We start from the raw sequence: 22,778 nt of genomic DNA, 5'->3' as shown, positions 1-22,778 counted from the left end.
GACAACTTTTTTATTGACCGAGTCACTGGTGCTTCCTGCTTTAGTTTTTGCTTGTAAGCAGGAATCAGGAGGATAGAATTATGGTCAGATTTGCCAAATGGAGAGCGAGGGAAAGCTTTGCACGTGTCTGTGTGTGGAGTAAAGGTGGTCTAACGGATTTAAGTTACCCTGCATCAAAGTCCCCGGCTACTACGAACACCGCCTCTAGATGAGCGTTTCCTGTTTGCTTATGGCCATATACAGCTCATTGAGTGCGGTCTTAGTGCCATAATCAGTTTGTGGTGGTAAATAGACAGCGACGAAGAATATAGATGAAAACTCTTTTGGTAAATAGTGTGGTCTACAGCTTATCATGAGAAACTACCTCAGATGAGCAAACCATTGAGACTTCCTTAGATATTGTGCACCAGCTGTTGTTTACAAATATATATAGACCGCCACCCCTTGTCTTATCAGAGGCTACTGTTCCATCCTGCCGATACAATGTATAACCCGCTAGCTGTATGTTATTCATGTCGTCGTTCACCCATGACTTGGTGAAACATAAGATAAGTTTCATCGAGTCCAAGTACTGGCCCAAGTAACGCACATATATGGTTGCTGTGACAACCAATGGGATGACAAAAGTCATTTGAATATGGAGACAATCCTAGATATGCAATAAACTATTTTATTTAGCTCTGAAAAATTATTATCACTGACATAAGGTTTAACTGTATATGTTCAATTGCTCTCCTGCCAGAGGAAAGGTTGTTTCGTGTGTGTGTGTGTGTGTGTCTGTACACACAGTACACTCTGTAAATGTAATAGAGCAGAGAGACATGGAGCAGAGAGACATGGAGAGAGAGAGAAACAAAAACATGGAGAGAGAGGGAGGGACTAACAAAAACATATAGAGAGAGAGGAGAGCGAGCGAGACTAACATATGGTGAGAGAGAGGGCAGGATTAGAGCAACAGAGACATCTGGACTCACTGTGGGAGAGAGAGGCTTTAACTAACATAGGAAAGCCTGCACAACACAGACACAAACAATATTATGCGTAGAAACACAGGCTTTCCCTGGCTGTTTCGTTAAAGATGCGAGGAGTCTCATTCTGGTCACTCCAGGACAGTACTCGAGAAGGTCAGTTTCCCTCTGGAAATAATTTCTCCATTAACAGAACACTGAGTAAGTAATATAAAACTTAAACCCTTAATCCATGGAAACAGGAGAGAACATTGTGCTGCTGAGCAACACTAACATGGCAGCCACTAACCAAGTCAGAGTACATGTCAATGAAAATGCCTTGATCTCACCTACAGTGTCATTGCGCAAAATGGTACGCAGCATCATCTGGATGTGTGCGCAACAAAAGGTCAACATTCACCTTCTGCTACCGTTTCTGTCAAGCTGTCTATGCATACAGTTTGACGCATATGTTCGATAAATCCAACGTATGCGCCACACAAAAAGCACTGCAACTGCCTCTGCAATGCAATGCTGCAAGGCAAACAACGTTCCATTGAAAATTAATGTACTTCTGGTGTACCAAAATGCAATGACGCTGTCGGTGTAATCGAGGCGTGATACTGGTATACCGGTCACCTGCCTACCCATAACCCCCTGCTCACATCCCAAGCTCAGGCCTCATATCCCTCCCTTCTATATGTGTAATAGCCTAGCCCTCTGCGTCTCTTTGTGTCTGTGTGTTCGAGGCTGTGTGTGGATGGTGAGATCACAGTAAGTTCAACCAGCTGATTAAATTGGGCCATCTCTAATGTTCTAGCTAGGGGATGCTTGCTTGTTAGATATCCCTATAATTCTTTATCGATTTGTCTCCTCTACAACACTGATGTCTGTCAGTGTGTTGAAATCCTGGAAACAAGCTGAGCAGACAAACACGGATTGATTTCTGTCTCTGTACATTTATCTCAAACAAGTTTAGGGATTTGGAGACAGAATGGAAGAATGGAAGACGGGAATCAGAGTTGGGCGGACGGACGGCCAGACGAGAAGCATAGGGAGCAGAGTCATATGACGGAGAGGGGGACCATAAAATGGCATGGGAGAGGATGGCTGACATTTTACATGCTCCTAACCAACTGTGAAATTTTGTCTACTTTTTTTAAAACTTATTTTGTACATAATATATTTTCTTTTAACTTCTTGGTGACGGGGGGGGGGGGGGGGGGGGAGTATTGAGTAGCTTGGATGAATAAGGTGCCCAGAGTAAACTGCCTGCTACTCTGTCACAGATGCTAATATATGCATATTATTATTAGTAGTAGTAGTAGTAGTAGTGGATAGAAAACACTGAAGTTTCTAAAACTGTTTGAATGATGCCTGTGAGAATAACAGAACTCATATGGCAGGCAAAAACCTAAGAAAAATCCAACCAAGAAGTGGGAAATCTGAGGATTGTTGTCTGAATGCTGTACTCAGATTATTGCATGGTTCGCTTTTTCCGTAAAGGTTTTTTGAAATCTGACACAGCGGTTGCATTAATGAGTCTGACGTGAAGGATTAACTGCTTTCCTGGGAACAGGCCCGAATCCCCGTCATTTGCATGAAGAGAAGACAGAGAAAAAGGGGGCGGAGGTCGGGCTGCCTTCTGAGAATTCGTAGGCAAGCAAGTAAATCCCCACTGCCAGACGTTCTATTGGCCAACGTGAAATCATTGGAAAGTAAAATAGATGACCTATGAGCAAGATTAAATTACCAACAGGATATTAAAAACGGTAATATCTTATGTTTCGCTGAGTCGTGCCTGAACAACGACATGAACAACATACAGCTGGCGGGTTTTACACTGTATCGGCAGGATAGAACAGCAGTCTCTGGTAAGACAATGGGTGGCGGTCTTTGTATAATTGTAAACAAAAGCTTGAGCACAATATCTAAGGAAGTCTCAAGGTTATGTTCTCCTGAGGAAGAGTATCTCATGATAAGCTGCAGACCACACAATCTACCGAGAGACTTTTCATCTGTATTTTTTGTAGCTGTCTACATACCACCACAAACCGATGCTGGCACTAAGACCGCACTCAATGAGCTGTATACGGTCATAAGCAAACAGGAAAACGCTCATCCAGAGGCGGTGCGCTTAGTGGCCGTGGACTTCAATGCAGGGAAACTTAAATCTGTTATACCCAATTTCCACCAGCATGTTAAATGTGCAACCTGACTGAAAAAAAAAACACTAGACCACCTTTACTCCACACACAGTCACCCTCCATTTGGCAAATCTGACCATAATTCTATCCTCCTGATTCCTGCTTACAAGCAAAAACTAAATCAGAAAGCACTAGTGACTAGGTCAATAAAAAAGTTGTCAAATTAATCGGATGCTAAGCTACAGGACTGTTGTGCTAGCACAGACTGGAATATGTTCTGGGATTCTTCTGATGGCATTGAGGAGTATACCACATCAGGCACTGGCTTTATCAATAACTGAATCGATGATGTCGTTCCCACAGTGACTGTACGTACATACCCCAACCAGAAGCCATGGACTACAAGCAACATCCGCACTGAGCTAAAGGGTAGAGTGTCCTCTTTCAAGGTGCGGTACTCGTCGCCGGAAACTTATAAGAAATCCCGCTATGCCCTCCGATGAACCATCAAACAGTCAAAGCGTCAATACAGGACTAAGATCGAATCATACTACACCGGCTCCGATGCTCTTTGGATGTGGCAGGGCTTGCAAACTATTACAGACTACAAAGGGGCGCACAGCCAAGAGCTGCCTAGTGACACGAGCGTAGCAGTAGGATTGCAAAGGGTTGAAAACTTTCCGGTAAATTTCCAGAATTTTTCAGAAAATTTTTCATGGGAACTTAAGCCCGGGAATTTTGTTTAAAAATCATTAAAAAAAAAGTTATTATAACAGTGAACCTTTTATGTGGGATACGCAAGGCAATTCTAGGTCTTGTGGCATATTTTGGTAAAATTATCCCCAATTCAGTGGAATTGAAACCCTCTGCATGCACAGTGCATTCTTCCATCACATGTACAGCTGATTATCAAGACCTTGCACACTAATGAGATGCTATTGAGGCCATACTACTACACTGTCTGAGCCAAGGACTACATGCTTTCTGGTAAGTTTGGATTACAATACTGGGTGGGGTGAAAATATTTGCGACATACATGATTTTTTGTTAACTAGTGAATAGTAGCCTATAGCAAAGTGTGTTTAAATAATTTCTAACTTGTTAACAAGTTATTTTTTGCTACCATGTGGGTTTTAGCTTGCTTGAGCCTGCTAACTGAGGAGTGTTAATTCACCTGTTTCCATACGTTTCATTTTTAAACGTTTATCTTACAAATGAGTTGTTTCATCTAACTGGAATTGTATTTGGGTTTTTTTACTATTTTTTTTCCTCATCTTTACAGGAAAATGCCACGGGCACTATCTGATTTGTAGAGACATTTGACTGCAGCTAATGTAAAAGGAAAAGATGTGTACATTTGTAAATACTGTGCTAAATTATATGTGAAGAGTGCAACAAAGAAGCAGAATCCTCTGGCCAAGTGCATAAAGTTCCCTCAGTGGTCACAACAAGCATCCTCTGATAAAAGTCCCCCTACTTCTATTCGAGGTGAAAATAATGAATTAGCCACCTTATCGATAGCAACAGCTCATGGTCCTCCTGGAATCACAAGTTTTTTGAGTCAATGGAGTAGAGGTCGACCGATTATGATTTTTCAACGCCGATACCGATTAAATCGTCCGAATCTTTTATTTTTTTATTTGTAATAATGACAATTACAACCATACTGAATGAACACTTATTATAACTTAATATAATACATCAATAAAATAAATTTAGACTAAAGTAAATAATGAAACACGTTCAATTTGGTTTAAATAATGCAAAAACAAAGTGTTGGAGAAGAAAGTAAAAGTGCAATATGTGCTATGTAAGAAAGCTAACGTTTCAGTTCCTTGCTCAGAACATGAGAACATATAAAAGCTGGTGGTTCCTTTTAACATGAGTCTTCAATATTCCCAGGTAAGAAGTTTTAGGTTGCAGCTATTATAGGAATTTTAGGACTATTTCCCTCTATACCATTTGTATTTCATTAACCTTTGACTATTAGATGTTCTTATAGGCACTTTAGTATTGCCAGTGTAACAGTATAGCTTCCGTCCCTCTCCTCGTTCCTCCCTGGGCTCGAACCAGCAACACAACGACAACAGCCACCATCGAAGCAGCGTTACCCATGCAGAGCGAAGGGAACAACTACTAGAAGGCTCAGAGCGAGTGACGTTTGAAACGCTATTAGCGCGCGCTAACTAGCTAGCCATTTCACTTCGGTTACACCAGCCTCATCTCGGGAGTTGATAGGCTTGAAGTCATAAACAGCACAATGCTTGAAGCACAACGAAGAGCTGCTGGCAAAACGCACAAAAGCGCGCCTGCTTCTGCCTACCACCGCTCAGTCAGATACTTAGATACTTGTATGCTCAGTCAGATGATATGCAACGCAGGACACGGTAGATAATATCTAGTAATATCATCAACCATGTGTAGTGATTATGATTGATTGTTTTTTTATAAGGTAAGTTTAATGCTAGTTAGCAACTTACCTTGGCTTACTGCATTTGCGTAACAGGCAGTCTCCTTGTGAAGTGCAAGGAGAGTGAGGCAGGTCGTTATTGCGTTGGACTAGTTAACTGTAAGGTTGCAAGATTGGATCCCCCGAGCCGACAAGGTGAAAATCTGTCGTTCTGCCCCTGAAAGAGGCAGTTAACCCACTGTTCCTAGGCCATCATTGAAAATAAGAATGTGTTCTTAACTGACTTGCCTAGTTAAATAAAGGTATTAAAATTAAAATCGGCGACAAAAAATACCGATTTCCGATTGTTCGGCCATTCCGATTAATTGGTCGACCTCTACAATGGAGGAATGTAGTCAGAGAAATACTAATGAATGTCTTGCTCGAGCTGTGTATGCAACTGGTTCACCTCTGATGCTCACAGGCAATGTGTATTGGATTTCTGAATATTCTTTGCCCAGTTTACACCCCTCCAACCAGACATACTTTATCTACTCATTTGCTGGATGCAGAGTTCAGAGTTCAAGTGAAGGTCAAGTAAATCATATAGAAAGCAGACTGTATTGCAATCATCTCTGATGGGTGGTCGAATGTTCATGGGCAGGGAATAATTAACTACATCATTTCCACCCTTCAACCAGTATTCTACAAGAGCACAGACACAAGGAACAACAGACACACCGGTCTCTACAATGCAGATGAGCTGAAGGCAGTCATCAGTGAACTTGGACCACAGAAGGTACTTGCATTGGTGACAGACAATGCTGCGAACATGAAGGTCTAAAGTAGAGGAGTTGTACCCTCACATCACACCCATTGGCTGTGTTGCTCATGCAACGAATCTGCTCCTCAAGGACATCGTGGCACTGAAAACAATGGGTACACTCTACAAGAGAGCCAAGGAAAATGGTAAGGTACGTGAAGGGTCATCAAGTTATAGAAGCAATCTACCTCACCAAGTAAAGTGAGAAGAATAAGAACACCACATTGAAGCTGCCCAGCAACACCCGTTGAGGCGGTCTTGTCATCATGTTTGACAGTCTCCTGGAGGGGAAGGAGTCACTTCAAGAAATGGCCATGTCACAGTCTGCCGATATGGACAGCCCCATCAAGAGGATCCTCCTGGTTGATGTATTTCGGGAGAGTGGTAAGCAGCCTGAAACTCCTGAAACCTATAGCAGTAGCCATTGCACAGAATGAGGGAGACAATGCCATCCTGTCTGATGTTCAGACTCTGCTTGCAGTTAGAGAAAAAATCCAAACTGCCCTGCCCACTTCACTGTTGCTCCAAGCAGAGAAAACTGCAGTCCTGAAATAAATCAAAAAGTGTGAAGACTTCTGCCTGAAGCCCATACACGCTGCAGCGTACATGTTGGACCCTAAGTATGCTGGCAAGAGCATCCTGTCTGGTGCAGAGATCAACAAGGCCTATGGTGTCATCACTATCGTGTCTCGCCACCTTGGCCTGGATGAGGGCGAGGTTCTTGGCAGTCTGGCGAAGTACACAAAGCAAGGGCTTTGGGAAGGAGATGCAATACGGCAGTCATGCCAATATATCTCATCAGCCACCTGGTGGAAGGGACTTTGTGGATCTGAAACTCTTCCCCCTGTTGCTTCCATCATCCTCCAAATCCCACCAACATCAGCGGTCTTAGTGTGCAACTGGTCCTTGTTTGGGAACACACACGCGCAACAGGCTGACCAATACAAGGGTTGAAAAATGGGTGGCCATCCGGGCAAATTTGAGGCTTTTGGAGCCTGACAACGAGCCATCCTCACTAAGGTTGGAAAGTGACAGTGAAGATGAGGCTTCAGAGTCTGATGTTCAAGAGGTGGACATATACAGTGGGGCAAAAAAGTATTTAGTCAGCCACCAATTGTGCAAGTTCTCCCACTTAAAAAGATGAGAGGCCTGTCATTTTCATCATAGGTACACTTCAACTATGACAGACAAAATGAGAAAAAAAATCCAGAAAATCACATTGTAGGATTTTTTATGAATTTATTTGCAAATTATGGTGGAAAATAAGTATTTGGTCACCTACAAACAAGCAAGATTTCTGGCTCTCACAGACCTGTAACTTCTTCTTTAAGAGGATCCTCTGTCCTCCACTCGTTACCTGTATTAATGGCACCTGTTTGAACTTGTTATCAGTATAAAATACACCTGTCCACAACCTCAAACAGTCACACTCCAAACTCCACTATGGCTAAGACCAAAGAGCTGTCAAAGGACACCAGAAACAAACTTGTAGACCCGCACCAAGCTGGGAAGACTGAATCTGCAATAGGTAAGCAGCTTGGTTTGAATAAATCAACTGTGGGAGCAATTATTAGGAAATGGAAGACATACAAGACCACTGATAATCTCCCTCGATCTGGGGCTCCACGCAGGATCTCACCCCGTGGGGTCAAAATGATCACAAAAACGGTGAGCAAAAATCCCAGAACCACACGGGGGGACCTAGTTAATGACCTGCAGAGAGCTGGGACCAAAGTAACAAAGCCTACCATCAGTAACACACTACGCCGCCAGGGACTCAAATCCTGCAGTGCCAGACGTGTCCCCCTGATTAAGCCAGTACATGTCCAGGCCCGTCTGAAGTTTGCTAGAGAGCATTTGGATGATCCAGAAGAAGATTGGGAGAATGTCATATGGTCAGATGAAACCAAAATATAACTTTTTGGTAAAAACTCAACTCGTTGTGTTTGGAGGACAAAGAATGCTGAGTTGCATCCAAAGAACACCATAGCTACTGTGAAGCATAGGGGTGGAAACATCATGCTTTGGGGCTGATTTTCTGCAAAGGGACCAGGACGACTGATCCGTGTAAAGGAAAGAATGAATGGGGCCATGTATCATGAGATTTTGAGTGAAAACCTCCTTCCATCAGCAAGGGCATTGAAGATGAAACGTGGTTGGGTCTTTCAGCATGACAATGATCCCAAACACACCTCCCGGGCAACGAAGGAGTGGCTTCGTAAGAAGCATTTCAAGGTCCTGGAGTGGCCTAGCCAGTCTCCAGATCTCAACCCCATAGAACATCTTTGGAGGGAGTTGAAAGTCCGTGTTGCCCAGCAACAGCCCCAAAACATCAGTGCTCTAGAGGAGATCTACATGGAGGAATGGGCCAAAATACCAGCAACAGTGTGTGAAAACCTTGTGAAGACTTACAGAAAACATTTGACCTCTGTCATTGCCAACAAAGGGTATATAACAAAGTAGAGATAAACTTTTGTTATTGACCAAATAGAAATCTTGCTTGTTTGTAGGTGACCAAATACTTATTTTCCACCATAATTTGCAAATAAATTCATAAAAAATCCTACAATGTGATTTTCAGGATTTTTTTTCTCATTTTGTCTGTCATAGTTGAAGTGTACCTATGATGAAAATTACAGGCCTCTCATCTTTTTAAGTGGGAGAACTTGCACAATTGGTGGCTGACTAAATACTTTTTTGCCCCCACTGCAGGAGGTCCAGGGAGAAGACATGGAGGCCTAAGAGGAAGACAATCAAAGCTTTAGTTTCTAGACTATCATTTTATGTATGTTGAAAACATTTTTGGGAGATGAGATGGATCATTCAATATTCTCTTTCTTTTGTTCTTAAGTGAAATAATCCCACGTGAAGAGTCAACTCATTTAATTAAAACCTGTTGCGACTCTAGGGGCAGTATTTTCATTTTTGGGAAAAAAACGTTCCCGTTTTCAATGGGATATTTTGTCAGGATAAGATGCTAGAATATGCATATAATTGACATCGTTGTATAGAAAAAACTAACGTTTCCAAAACTGTAAAGATATTGTCTGTGAGTATAACAGAACTGATGTTGCAGGCGAAAGCCTGAGAAAAATCCAATCCGGAAGTGCCCCAGGTTTTGAAAGCGCTGCGTTGAAATGAGTCCCTATTGAGCTGTGAATGTGCCATCAACGAGCTTACACTTTCTACGTATTCCCCAAGGTATCTACAGCATTGTGACGTAGTTTTACGCATTTATGTTGAAGAATAGCCGTAGGCGGCCACATTGCGTAAGTGGTCACATGGTGGCTCAGAGAGAGATTCTCACGTAAAATACAGAGGTAGCCATTACTCCAATCGGTCCTACTGAAAAACGAATTGTCCCCACGGATATTTATCGAATAGATATTAGAAAACACCTTGAGGATTGATTATAAACAACGTTTGCCATATTTCTGTCGATATTATGGAGCTAATTTGGAATATTTTTCGCCGTTTTCGTGACTGCAATTTCCGGGCGATTTCTCAGCCAAACGTGAAGAACAAACGGAGCTATTTCGCCTACAAAAATAATATTTTGGAAAAAATTAACTTTGGCTATCTACCTGGGAGTCTTGTGAGTGAAAACATCCGAAGTTCAAAGGTAAACTATTGAATTTGATTGCTTTTCTGATTTGTGACAAGGTTGCCTGCTGCTAGCAAGGCATAATGCTATGCTAGGCTATCGATAAACTTACACAAATGCTTGTCTAGCTTTGGCTGTAAAGCATATTTTGAAAATCTCAGATGACAGGGTGATTAACATAAGGCTAAGCTGTGTCTCAATATATTTCATCTGTGATTTTCATGAATAGGAATATTTTCTAGGGATATTTATGTCCGTTGCGTTATGCAAATTAGTGTCAGGCGATGATTACGCTCCCGGATCCGGGATGGGGAGTCACAATTCGTAATAATTTTTTTTTTTTTAATTATATTGGAAGGATTTAAATAATTTGCAATTATGTTTACTTATGATAAGGTAAAATGTTTATGTCTCTATATGATATGGTAAATATATCCAATGCAAAAAACATCAACTTTTAAATGGTATTAATATTAATTTGCATATATTTCCATTAATTCCCATATATTCCCGTTAATTCCCATATATTCCCCACGGAACGTTTCCACCTCTGAATATTCCCAAAAATTTGCAACCCTACGTACCAGACGAGCTAATTTACTTCTATGCTCGCTTCGAAGCAAGTAACACTGAAACATGCATGAGAGCATCAGCTGTTCCGGACGACTGTGTGATCACGCTCTCCGCAGCCGATGCGAGTAAGACCTTTAAACAGGTCAACATTCACAATGCAGCAGGGCCAGATGGATTACCAAGACATGTACTCCGAGCATGCGCTGACCAACTGGCAAGTGTCTTCACTTACATTTTCAACCTCTCCCGGTCTGAGTCTGTAATACCAACATGTTTCAAGCAGACCACCATAGTCCCTGTGCCCAAGAACACTAAGGTAACCTTCCTAAATGACTACCGACCCGTACCACTCACATCTGTAGCCATGAAGTGCTTTGAAAGGCTGGTCATGGCTCACATGCACACCATCATCCCAGAAACCCTAGACCCACTCTAATTTGCATACCACCCCAACAGATCAACAGGTGATGCAATCTCTTTTGCACTCCGCACTGCCCTTTCCCACCTGCACAAAAGGAACACCTACGTGAGAATGCCATTCATTGATTACAGCTCAGCGTTCAACACAATAGTGCCCTCAAAGCTCATCACTAAGCTAAGGACCCTGGGACTAAAAACCTCCCTCTGCAACTGGATCCTGGACTTCCTTACGGGCCGCCCCCAGGTGGTACGGGTAGGGAACATCACATCACATCATACCAGGCAGTCATGTCCACATCGCCAGCAAACATGGTTCAAGCACACCAAGACAGTCATGAAGAGATCATGACAAAACCTATTCCCCCTCAGGAGACTGAAAGGATTTGACATGGGTCCTCAGATCCTCAAAAGGTTCTACAGCTCCACCATCGAGAGCCTCACGACTGGATGTATCACTGCCTGGTATGGCAACTGCTCGGCCTCCGATTGCAAGACACTACAGAGGGTAGTGCGTACGGCCCAGTACATCACTGGGGCCAAGCTTCCTGCCATCCAGGACCTCTATACCAGGCGGTGCCAGAGGAAGGCCCTAAAAATTGTCAAAGAATCCAGCTACCCAAGTCATAGACGGTTCTCTCTGCTACCACATGGCAAGCAGTACCGGAGCACCAAGTGTAGGTCCAAGAGGCTTCTAAACAGCTTCTACCCCCAACCCATAAGACTCCTTCCTGTACATCTAATCAAATGGCTACCCAGACTAAAACGATTACCCTGGCTGTTTCGTTAAAGACACTGCCACATGTGCGGAGTCTCATTCTGGTCACTCCAGGACAGTAGTAGGTGAGCTTCCCTTTGGAAATAATTCCTTCAATAACAGAACAACAGTGAGGAAGCACTATAAAACTAAATCCCTTGATCCATGGAAACAGGAGAGAACATTGTGCTGCTGAGCAACACTAAGTGTCAATGACAAAGTACTCTGTCTGAGGTATACCGGTCACCTGCCTACCCGTATCCGCCTACCCGTAACCGCCTGCTCACATCCCAAACCCCATGTCCCTCCCATCTATATGTGTAATAGCCTAGCTCTCTGTGTCTCTTTGTGTCTGTGTTAAAGGCTGTGTGTGGATGGTGAGATCACAGTACGCTCAACCAGTTGATTAATTAGGGCAATCTCATGTCAACATCTCTAATTGACAGGAGTTAGCTAGGGGCTGCTTGCTTATTTGTTAGCCATGCCCATAATTCTCTATCTGTGTCTCCTCGACAACATTGATCGTTAGTGTGTTGAAATCCTGGAAACAAGCTGAACAGACACACACACATGGATTGATTTCTGTCTCTGTTTGTCTCTATACCTTTATCTCAGACAAGCTCAGGGATGTGGAGACGGAATGGAAGACAAAGAGACAGACGGGAATCAGAGTAGGAAGAAAGAGAGACTGAGATAACTATAGGGAGCAGAATTATATCACTGAGGGGAATCCAAACTGATGAGTAAGCAGTGGTGTAGACAGCCTTACATCACTTCCTCTTCGGGACCTAGCCGACAATGCCTAACACACTCAGCCACTAAATCCTGCAAATCACTGCCAAACTCAATGCATTACACAGATTAATTGCAATTTACTGCTGTGGTACACACATACATGCACAAAGCAGTAATTTCAGTATGACTGTGACTACCTCATAAAGCTGGTTGAGAGAATGCCAAGAGTGTGCAATGCTATCATCAAGGCAAAGGGTGGTTACTTTGAAGAATTCCAAATATAAAATATAATTTGATTTGTTTAACACTTTTTTGGTTACTACATGATTCCATATTTGTTATTTCATAGTTTAGATGTCTTCATTATTATTCTACAATGTAGAAATATTTGAAAAATAAAGAAAAACCCTGGAATGAGTAGGTGTGTCCAAACTTTTGACTGGTACTGTACATATAGATTGCATTTGGATTACTGTTACGTTCTTGATTTCTTTATGTTGTACTTTTTATTTATTTATATTTATTTTACATCTGAATTATTTGTGTACTTGTTTGACATTTTACTGCATTGTTAGGCGCTAGTAACATAAGCATTTCACTGCACCCGCTATAACATCTTCTAAACTGTGTACTCGACCAATAAACTTTGATTTGATTTTGACACAAAGACACACACACACAAAACACAGTAATATCAGTATGACTGAACTGATTGACTAGCCTAGTCTGTCTAGCCCTGGACAGAAAACATGTGAATGGACCATTCTCTCACACAGCACTAGCCATTAGAACTACCTTTAATACAAGCTACGCTTTAATACAGATCCTGGATCAGAACCTCTCCTTTAAAAAGGTTAGGTCAGTACTTTGCCTTTAAGACAAAACTTACTGAAAAGGTTAGTCTCAGAACAGTTGCTGACGCATCCACAGATCCACACAGTCAGATTATCTCTTCTTTCCTTTCTGTCTCTCTTCCAATTTCTGCTAATGTTGTAAGTTCTCTCCTGACAAACAAGTAGGTAGGCAATGTGAACAGGTCAGGTTAGGTGCAGAAATACAGGAGGATTTGCATATAGGGCAACCTCAAGCCTGTCAAGTGATCTACTAACCCTATGCAAACATCACTGTGTGGATACACAAATATCTTTCAAAAAATTGTTTTTAAACATATTTTCCTGGAATTTTATCGAATCACAAAATGTCTGTTTGAATTCAAACAAGGAAATGTCAATATTTAGGCCTGGAGCTACATCGTGTAAATACTCAAATACATTGTAGTTTATCCCAAAGTTGAACTTCAACACAGAATAAAGCCTGGAGCAGCCCGTCAAACACTCATTCTCCGTGTCATGAACATGCTGATAGGCAGCGAGCACTCCAGTAAGCCTGCAACGTTTGCTCCTGCAGGGGGGGGGGGGGGGGGGGACTGTGTGCTTAGAGGGTGGACTCACAAAGAGCAAAGAGATATTCGTTACCAGATTATGAAACTGACTGTAATATAGCACTATTGCATAAGACTATGCCTTGTGAGACTTCTAATATGAATTGGACAGGCCAGAACTGCTAGGATGGGACAGACACTGCTGTTAAAGACTCAGTCATGGCAGAGCCTTTGAATGTGACTCTATAGACCAGACAGCATTATGTAAGATGGCATGGCTATGGAGAGTGAGAAAGCAAATCAGGGATTTCCGTCTGTGTGTGTGAGTGAGCGAGAAGAGGATTTCATCCAATCAGATGTTATTGGCAATGTATTAGGCAAGCTCCTGCTCTTCCAGCTAAATACTGTCTGTCTCTCGCTCAGCATCTTTGACAGGATCTAAAGGACCCGGAACTCTCATGACATCATCATCTACATGCTCTGTTGAAAATAACTCCTCAAATTCCACCACTTCCTCATCTTTCCTGTGGTGTTAATTTTTTTTGTTTATTTATTTCCATCCCCATTAGATTTTGCAGAAGCAGCATCTACTCTTCCTGGGGTCCACAAAAAAACATGACAAGTAACAAAACACTGATACACAAGGACAGTCACAGAAATGTAAAATACAACAAAACACTAAAAATAATTTGTGTGTTAGAGTGTGTCCCCTTACAGTCCCCACCATTCCATGAGATGTTGTTTAATCCGATTTTTAAAGGTCATTTTGCTGTTTGCTTGAGTAATTGGAGATAAAAGGGAGTTCCATGGATGGATCTGTATGATACTGTGTGTTGCAGTGAATTCGTTTTGGACTTGGGGACTGTGAAGAGACCCCTACTGGCATGTCTTGTGGGGTATATATGGGTGTCTAAATTGAATGTTATTTGATCATGGAGACAATCTGGAACTTTCATCACAGTATTATTTCTCATAAAAACTAGAAGCAGTTCATCTCTAGTCAACCCTCAACCAGGAAAGACTGGCATGCATGTTGTTGATGAAGCAGTGAAAAGCAACTATTTTAAAATAATTGAAATTGGATGTTTGTTGATGTTTCAGATTAAAAGGTAGGTCTGATAGAGTTGCCCACTCAGTCCATACAGTTGATTATGACAGCGGGTTTCAATCGCCACAAGACATGGCCCAAACTACCACGGTACATCATGTCCCTGTGGACCAACGAGTCAAATGAATTTGTATAGTAGACTACAATGCACCATATTTAGATCATATTGATTCACAACAGGAAAACGTGAACTAGGGAGAAAACAGATAATTAAAATGGGAAAAATGTTGCATCAACGTGCTATCACGTGGTGCGGTAAACAATAAAACACAAGGTGCATCATATGGGTTCATCAATGACTCACCAACTGCAAAACAAGCTCCGGTTTAAGCTCTCAAATTTCCCTCAACCCCGGCAAAACGGTGATGGTTAACAGGTCTGGATGTAGCGTCCGTTCTGCTTGAAGAAACCGCCAACCAACCGTTCTGTCTAGAGTGCGCTTCCCAATCCCCAAATTTGTCTTGAGCAGATCCTGCTAAACCCAAAGGGGTGGCATCCCCAAACTCAGCTGATTCAATGCACACGAGCGGAGCTAGGAGAGTGCACTTCCTGCTCTTAGGGGAAGGGGGTGAATAGCTACGACCGCTTAGGAGCAGTATTTATCTTCACAAGCTATAAAAGCCCCTCACAATGTCACTTAAACGTTCACTTAAATGAATAAACGAGTCAACCGTGGTGGGTAAACCTGTTTCTTGCATTCAGTGTTCAAATCTGAAAGTATTATTCTCTCTTGTCTCACTGCCACCCCCGGCTTTGGTACATTCCGGGATGTGCGATGTTTAGAAACATCTCGAGTCACTGTCAGGTATTGGTCAAAGCTGGGGCGAAGAGGACTGACAAAATAACTGCAAACAAGCTGCATGTTTAATATGTTTACTTTTTATCAACCAATCGTTTTCATTACATGTTTACAGAGACAACTAAGTAACGTGTTTAACTATTCCGTGCACATCAACCTATACCCTGGCTCGTTTTCATTACATTTTTACAGTCATTTTTGAGACAATGAAGTGACGTGTTTAACTATTCAGTGGACATCAACCATATCCTCTGGCTCTGCAAACACTTCACAGTGCAGTAGATAAACTGCAAATAAAATACAAATTACAATGGTCTTTTAATTGCTCTTTACTGATGTGGTTATTAAATGGTTATTATACACCAATACCTCATGGTTAATTCACACACACACATATATAACTGCCAAAATAATGGAAACACGAGTTGATGAGGGAAGGCCTACAAAGTATATTGAAAGCACTTCCACTCAGGTGTGGCTCCTGAGTTAATCAAGCAATGAACATTCTATCATGCTTAGGGTCATGTATAAAATGCTGTCCAGGCCATTATTTTGGCTATAGGATGACAATGGCTCCATCCAGTGGCGTAGGCAGAAATCTGTTGATGGCACATAATAAACCATAGACCTATTAGACTAGAACATGATGCCCTGATATAGTCTAGTGGTTAAGAGCATGATTTCTGAAAGTGTTGAATGAAAACATTGTTGTAGTGCTGATCGTTGTCTCTGAATGTACTGAAAATCTCTTTAAGGCCCTTGATTAGACCAATGCAATCAGTGATTGATACAGGGGGACTGGCCGGCCTTCATGGCAAAATCACTGATATCAAATAACTTGGCAAATTCTCCAACATCCTCTTCTATGCACGGTCTCTTTTAAAAAATGTACACTGAGCTTTGATTGGCCATTTTACTTGTTTTTGCTAGCTAAGTTGACTAGTGAGTCTTAGCTAGCTAACAGTGAGTAGCCTACACAGTGTAGCCTAGCCAACACAGCAATTTACAGCACATGGTATCAGTATGAAGTGACACAAGCCAGAACCCACCCTTTATTTAGAAATTGATAAGCTGATTGTTTAGTTTTTTTAAATTAGTTTAACAGTAAATAATCAATAATAATTTAAATTCATTATATAGGCCTAAATTAAACTAGATTTTAGTACAGCACTCGATTTTATGTAAGATGTCATTGAGTGTCCTGAAAAGCATCTGCCAAATAAAATGTATTATTATTAATATGAATATCCCTTTCGATGTCCCACCCCCTCCCTACTGCTTGCTATGAATTCTATCTGATGGTGTATGCATGTTTAGACCAGTGCTAGACTTGGACTGAAATATGTGCCGGTAGTCATTTTGGGTGCCGGTACTATTTATATTTAATTGAACTCAAATACTTTTGTGCTAATATTCTATAGGAGGTGAAGGAACTCAAGCAGAAGAACATTTGAGGTGCCGGGTACTCATTTCCGGTGAACTCCTGCCCAGGTCAAGTACTGTTCTTAGGTAAAAAGAAAAATAATGTCCCATTTGGAAAATATTATAATAATTTTTTGCTCAATCTGATTGGGTGGAATGGTCACTTAATGGTTTGATGAGTATGAAAACGATGTAAACCATTTGCCATCTCAGTCACCAGATTTCAACCCAATTGAACACTTATGGGAGATTCTGGAGTGGCGCCTGAGAGCGTTTTCCACCACCTTCAACAAAGCACAAAATAATGGAATTTCTCGAGGAAGAATGGTGTCGCACACCTCCGATATAGTTCCAGACACTTGTAGAATCTATGCCAAGGTGCATTGAAGCTGTTCTGACTCACCCTAGGCCTACATCCTACTAAGGCACTTTATGTTGCTGTTTCCTTTATTTTGGCAGTTACTTGTATATATTATGGCAGCAGATGAAAGGGTCCTTAAGTCAGGGTCCCTCATCAATTGTTGCACCTGTTGGTGACCCCGCCCATACCTGTACCTGTCTATCCACTACAAACTCCCCCTGGGGCTCCAGTGTTGCTGGAGGCAACAGCGCCAGGTACACAGGTGTGTCAGCCCCCTCCGCAGGCGTCTTGGTCCCATTGGGATAGGTCATGTCAGACTTCACCCAGCCCGGGCAGCAGGAGTTTATCAGAATCCCTCTCTGGGGCATCTCTCTTCTTAGCCTGCGGGCCTGGATCCGGGTAAGGGCCATCAGGCCTATTTTGGACACCCCATAGACTGAATTTGGCCAGCCCTTGTTGATGTGGTCTCCAGCTTTGGCCTCGGCAACAAAGCGCTTCATCAGAGCCACTAGCTCCTCCTCTGTGATGTCATCACTGCAGAGCCTGGCCTGGAGGTCCGGAGAACACATATAGAGGGTGATATAGCCCACGATGCTGGCAACATTCACTATCCTCCCTATAACAGACAGACATACAGTTAAGTTAAAGGAAACATCATATGTAGATTAATTAAGTGATTTGGCATGGGTGTTGTTAGGCCCAAAACGAAGTTAAGATAATGTCTAGATGCTTTTTATAGTGGAGATCACGTTTATAAAGTGCCTGGCTGGGCTGATGAGACAGTGGATTGGATTGCGCAGTCAGATGGAACAGAGCAAATAAACATTTTAACGTCATAGATTTAGACGGCGGTAACTTGTGTAATAGACACCGACTGGAATGCGGTTTTAACCAATCAGCATTCAGTATTAGACCCACCCATTGTACAATTATGTAATAATGGCCGAGAAGTCGGTATTTGGAGGATATATTGGCACGGGTGTTGTTCGTCTCAGGCCGGCAAACCGCGCCAATATATTCTCCAAGCAACGGCTTCGAGGGCATTATCACTTTATTACAACGGGTTAGCAATACATTCAAATAATGATTGACATATTTTAATTTAAACGTTATTTTTATTAATTTATTCATACTATTTCATTCTTCCACAAGATATAGTCCTGACACAAATCTAGGCTTGCTACCCAAGCCGGCCGGTCGTTGGTTCTATTGGTTCGGTTGCCAAAGATGCAACCAAGTCGTTCCGTCTTTTTGTTCTGTATCTATGGACGCGACCTAATCGTTCGTTCTAAATGTTCTATTGCCATACTGGTTGGCAACATTCGTATGCCTTGCTTGCTATCTAACTAACTACGGCTAATTTACAGTCACGTCAAAAAGTACAGCCAGAATAACAGCAAAGTAGTTGCATTTGTTTAAGCTGTTTTCTAGTGACATTTATTTGGATACATCCATAACAATGAGCTAATAAGGCGCGATTTCGGCTGGCATAGAAATGGGCTCACTCGTCAGAACACAGCTAGCCAACAACACAGCGAAAACGATCACTTCAAACTGAAGCTGGAAAGACCGTAAACTAGCTGCACTTCGTTTCGTTTGACCTTTTTTTCCAACTGATATTTATTTGTATATATATCCATAAAAATAATGCCAGCTGATTCATGATTTCGACTGGCTGAGAAACGCTGCCTGCCTGTCTGTCTCCTCCCAACACACATATTACTATTGGACAGCTGGAAATCGAATTTGAATATTGAAACAATGTTTCAAATGTCGGAGAGACAGTGGGTTGAGCAGTCAGATGGAACTGATAAATGGGCATTTTAAGGTAATATATTTAAGATGTAGCCTTTGGAATCTTGTGGAATAGACACCGACTGGAATGCAGTTTTAACCAAACAGTATTCAGGATTTAGCCCAAACAACTACCTCTTTCCCTACTGTATTTTATTTATTTATTTATTTTGCTCCCCCATTATTTTTATTTCTACTTTGCACATTCTCCCATTGCAAATCTACCATTCCAGTGTTTTACTTGCTATATTGTATCTACTTTGCCACCATGGCCTTTTTGCCTTTACCTCCCTTATCTCACCTCATTTGCTCACATCGTATATAGACTTGTTTATACTGTATTATTGACTGTATGTTTGTTTTACTCCATGTGTAACTCTGTGTCATTGTATGTGTCGAACTGCTTTGCTTTATCTTGGCCAGGTCGCAATTGTAAATGAGAACTTTTTCTCAACTTGCCTACCTGGTTAAATAAAGGTGAAATAAATAAAATAAAAATTAGACCCACCCATCGTATAATAAAAAATAATCACTCGGTACACTACCAAATCAGTGATAGTTTTCCCCCATGAAACAAGGGTTTACCATCTTTCTTCAGGAGAGGGAGAAATTCATTGCACATGTCTCTGGTGGCGAAGAAGTTGGTTTGGAGAATGCGTTCTGCTTGGCTGCCAAAGGATGCAGGGTCACCTCCTGGACATAGAGGGAGCTATTAGTTCACTTTAAATGGCACTGCATCCCAGGCCAGCTAACACACACTACTCTTATTGCAGGGTTTCCCAAACTCGGTCCTGTGGCTAGTTTAGTTTTTTGCCCGAGCACTACACAGCTGATTCAAATAACCAACTCATCATTAAGTTTTGATTATTTTAATCAGCTGTGTATTGCTAGTGTGTCATAGACTTATGGTGTGTGTTTGTGTAACATTAATGTGTAGTTACGTTTTGGGGCGATGCCTGCGTTGTTGATCAGCACATCCAGACCCCCGTACTCCTTCATGAAATGCTGCCGGGCCGCCTGGATGCTGACCGGGTCTGTGATGTCCAGCTGGAGGAGTCTGGGCTTGAGTCCCTCCCTCTGCAGATCCTCGACAACCATGGCCCCCCTCGGGACGTCCCGGGCACTCAGATACACATCCCCTTTAAAGCCCTGGCACAACGCCTGCACTATGGCTAACCCCAGGCCACGTGTGGAGCCAGTGACCAGAACCACCTGTGGACCAGACATCACCTCAGAGAGAGAAAAATCAAAAGCTATAGATTCAGAAAGTTATAGAGCAGGGGTATTCAAATCTTACCCTACGAGGTCTGGAGAACTGCAGTTTTTCTGTTCTACTTGATAATGAATTGCACACAACTGGTTTCCCAGGTCTAAACCAGTCCCTGATTAGAGGGGAATAATAAAATAAAAACATCTATGGAACTGGCTTCAAGGTCCAGATTTGAATTTGAGGGCTAGTCTGAGCTACCGGTAAACATACAATTCACAATACATTAACGTGTTTAACATGTTGCCGATATAAATTAAAGGTATGTTGCTCCAGCACAGGGCTAGCATGCCTAATTCAACTCATCAAGGTTGATTTGGTAGTTTAATCAGTTGTTTTAGTGCTGGTCTAGAACATTAGCTGGCACACCGTAAAATAGATTTGAAAAAAATCCATCATATCCACATAATCTAAAGATACATTAAAATGTAACTCCCTGAGCAATTTAAACAGTGCAGATTATAATTAATTTACACCAGTGAATAAAGAATCATGTATATTCAGATGTATCACTTACCAGTGTGAATGTATAAACTGTTACAATGTAGTATGGAGCACACCACCGTCTTTGCAGCTAATACAGTATGGATTGATACACCTAGAAGTGGCAGAGAATATTCTCTTGAATTAGCGGAGAGGTCTAGAATGTGACAAAATGTCACCGTACTTTTTCAGCTAACTAGCTCGCACTGTTTCTCCCTCTTATCTCCCCCTAATCTTCTTCCTCATTCCCACCCACCCACCCGCTTCCCCCTCCATCCCCAACCTCTCTTATAAACCCAAAGTGGGAGTTTTATCTCAAAAGTGGGAGTTTTATCTAAAAAGAAAGATACATTAATAATCCATTATGAACAGCAACTTACAGTATCATTCAACACAATAACGGTCAGAGAAGTAGAAGCCCTGCCCGAGCATTCGATTTCTTCAAGGTGCTTGTCATGACAGGAAGGAAACACTGAGATCAAGATTCAAGACATAACATGCAACATACAGTACAAGTCAAAAGTTTGGACACACCTATTCGTTCAAGGTTTCCTCTTTATTTTGACAATTTTCTACATTGTAGAATAATAGTGAAGTAACCAAAAAAGTGTTAAACAAAACAAAATATATTTTATATTTGAGATTCTTCAAAGTAGCCACCCTTTGCCTTGATGATAGCATTGCACACTCTTGGCATTTCTTTATTTTGACTATTTTCCACATTGTAGAATAACAATGAAGACATCAACACTATGATATAACACACATGAAATTATGTATTTACCAAAAAAGTGTTAAACAAATCAAAATATATTTTACATTTGTGATTCTTCAATGTTGCCTTGATGACAGCTTTGCACACACTTGGCATTGCATAGTCCACAATGCATAGCAGAAGCTGTTAAGAAGTATTTTGGTCCGAGACTTTGCGCTCCTGCTTGCTGTGTGGTAGCAGAGTGAACAGTCTATGATTGGGGTGGCTGGAGTCTGACAATTTTTAGGGCCTTCCTCTGACATCGCCTGGTATAGAGGTCCTGGATGGCAGGCAGCTTAGCCGCAGTGATGTACTGGGCCGTACGCACTACCCTCTGTAGTATCTTGCGATCAAAGGCCGAGCAGTTGCCATACCAGGCAGTGATGCAACCAGTCGGGATAATCTCGATGTTGCAGCTGTAGAACCTTTTGAGGATCTGAGGACCCATGTCAAATCTTTTTAGTTTCCTGAGGGGCAATAGGCTTTGCCGTGCCCTCTTCACGACTGTCTTGGTGTTTGGACCAATCTAGCTGGTTGGTGCTGTGGACACCAAGGAACTTGAAGCTCTCAACCTGCTCATCTACAGCCCCATGCATGAGAATGGGTGTGTGCTCGGGTCCTCCTTTTAACGTAGTCAACAATCATCTCCTTTGTCTTGATTACGCTGAGGGAGAGGTTGGTATCCTGGCACCACACCTCCAGGTCTCTAACCTCCTCCCTATAGGCTGTCTCGGCATTGTCAGTGGTCAAGCCTACCACTGTTGTGTCATCTGCAAACTTAATGATGGTGTTGGAGTCGTGCCTGGCCAAGCAGTCATAAGTGAACAGCGAGTACAGGAGGGGACTGAGCACGCATCCCTGAGGGGCTCCAGTGTTGAGGATCAGCGTGGCAGATGTGTTGTTACCTACCCTTACCACCTGGGGGCGGCCCGTCAGAAAGTCCAGGATCCAGCTGCAGAGGGAGGTGTTTAGTCCCAGGTGAGGGCACTATGGTGTTGAACGCTGAGATGTAGTCAA

At 42.2% G+C, this 22,778-nt stretch overlaps 2 protein-coding genes across 4 annotated transcripts in view; both read right to left on the bottom strand.

The window, feature by feature from the left end:
- LOC110520446 (protein dopey-2) overlaps nt 1-15,550 on the bottom strand; it is a 53,680-nt gene extending 38,130 nt beyond the window's left edge. Inside the window, exon 1 of one of the 2 annotated variants that reach the window (XM_036974997.1) lies at nt 15,186-15,550. The gene's annotated coding sequence lies outside the window, so the exon portion shown is untranslated. The remainder of the gene's footprint in view (nt 1-15,185) is intronic. The other variant, XM_036974998.1, reaches the window with a different exon arrangement.
- Nucleotides 15,551-15,744: 194 nt separating this feature from the next.
- Nucleotides 15,745-21,474, bottom strand: LOC110520445 (carbonyl reductase [NADPH] 1). 2 transcript variants are annotated; one of them, XM_021597767.2, is made up of 5 exons: nt 21,388-21,474; nt 21,042-21,122; nt 20,199-20,487; nt 19,843-19,950; nt 15,745-18,079 (listed from the first exon to the last, which is right to left on the bottom strand). In XM_021597767.2, exons 3-5 carry the CDS (start codon nt 20,482-20,484, stop codon nt 17,604-17,606), a joined length of 870 nt encoding a protein of 289 aa, XP_021453442.1. In that variant the 5' UTR covers nt 20,485-20,487; nt 21,042-21,122; nt 21,388-21,474; the 3' UTR covers nt 15,745-17,603. The 2 variants fall into 2 exon arrangements, with proteins under 2 accessions (XP_021453442.1, XP_021453443.1); XM_021597768.2 differs by lacking the exon at nt 21,388-21,474 and having other exon boundaries at nt 21,042-21,231.
- Nucleotides 21,475-22,778: the final 1,304 nt, after the last annotated feature.

The sequence above is a fragment of the Oncorhynchus mykiss genome, chromosome 3 (genome assembly GCF_013265735.2).
Source record: "Oncorhynchus mykiss isolate Arlee chromosome 3, USDA_OmykA_1.1, whole genome shotgun sequence".
NCBI classification, from domain to species: Eukaryota; Metazoa; Chordata; class Actinopteri; order Salmoniformes; family Salmonidae; genus Oncorhynchus; species Oncorhynchus mykiss.
Note: the sequence above shows the minus strand (reverse complement) of the source record. Positions and strands in the feature narration are given on the sequence as shown.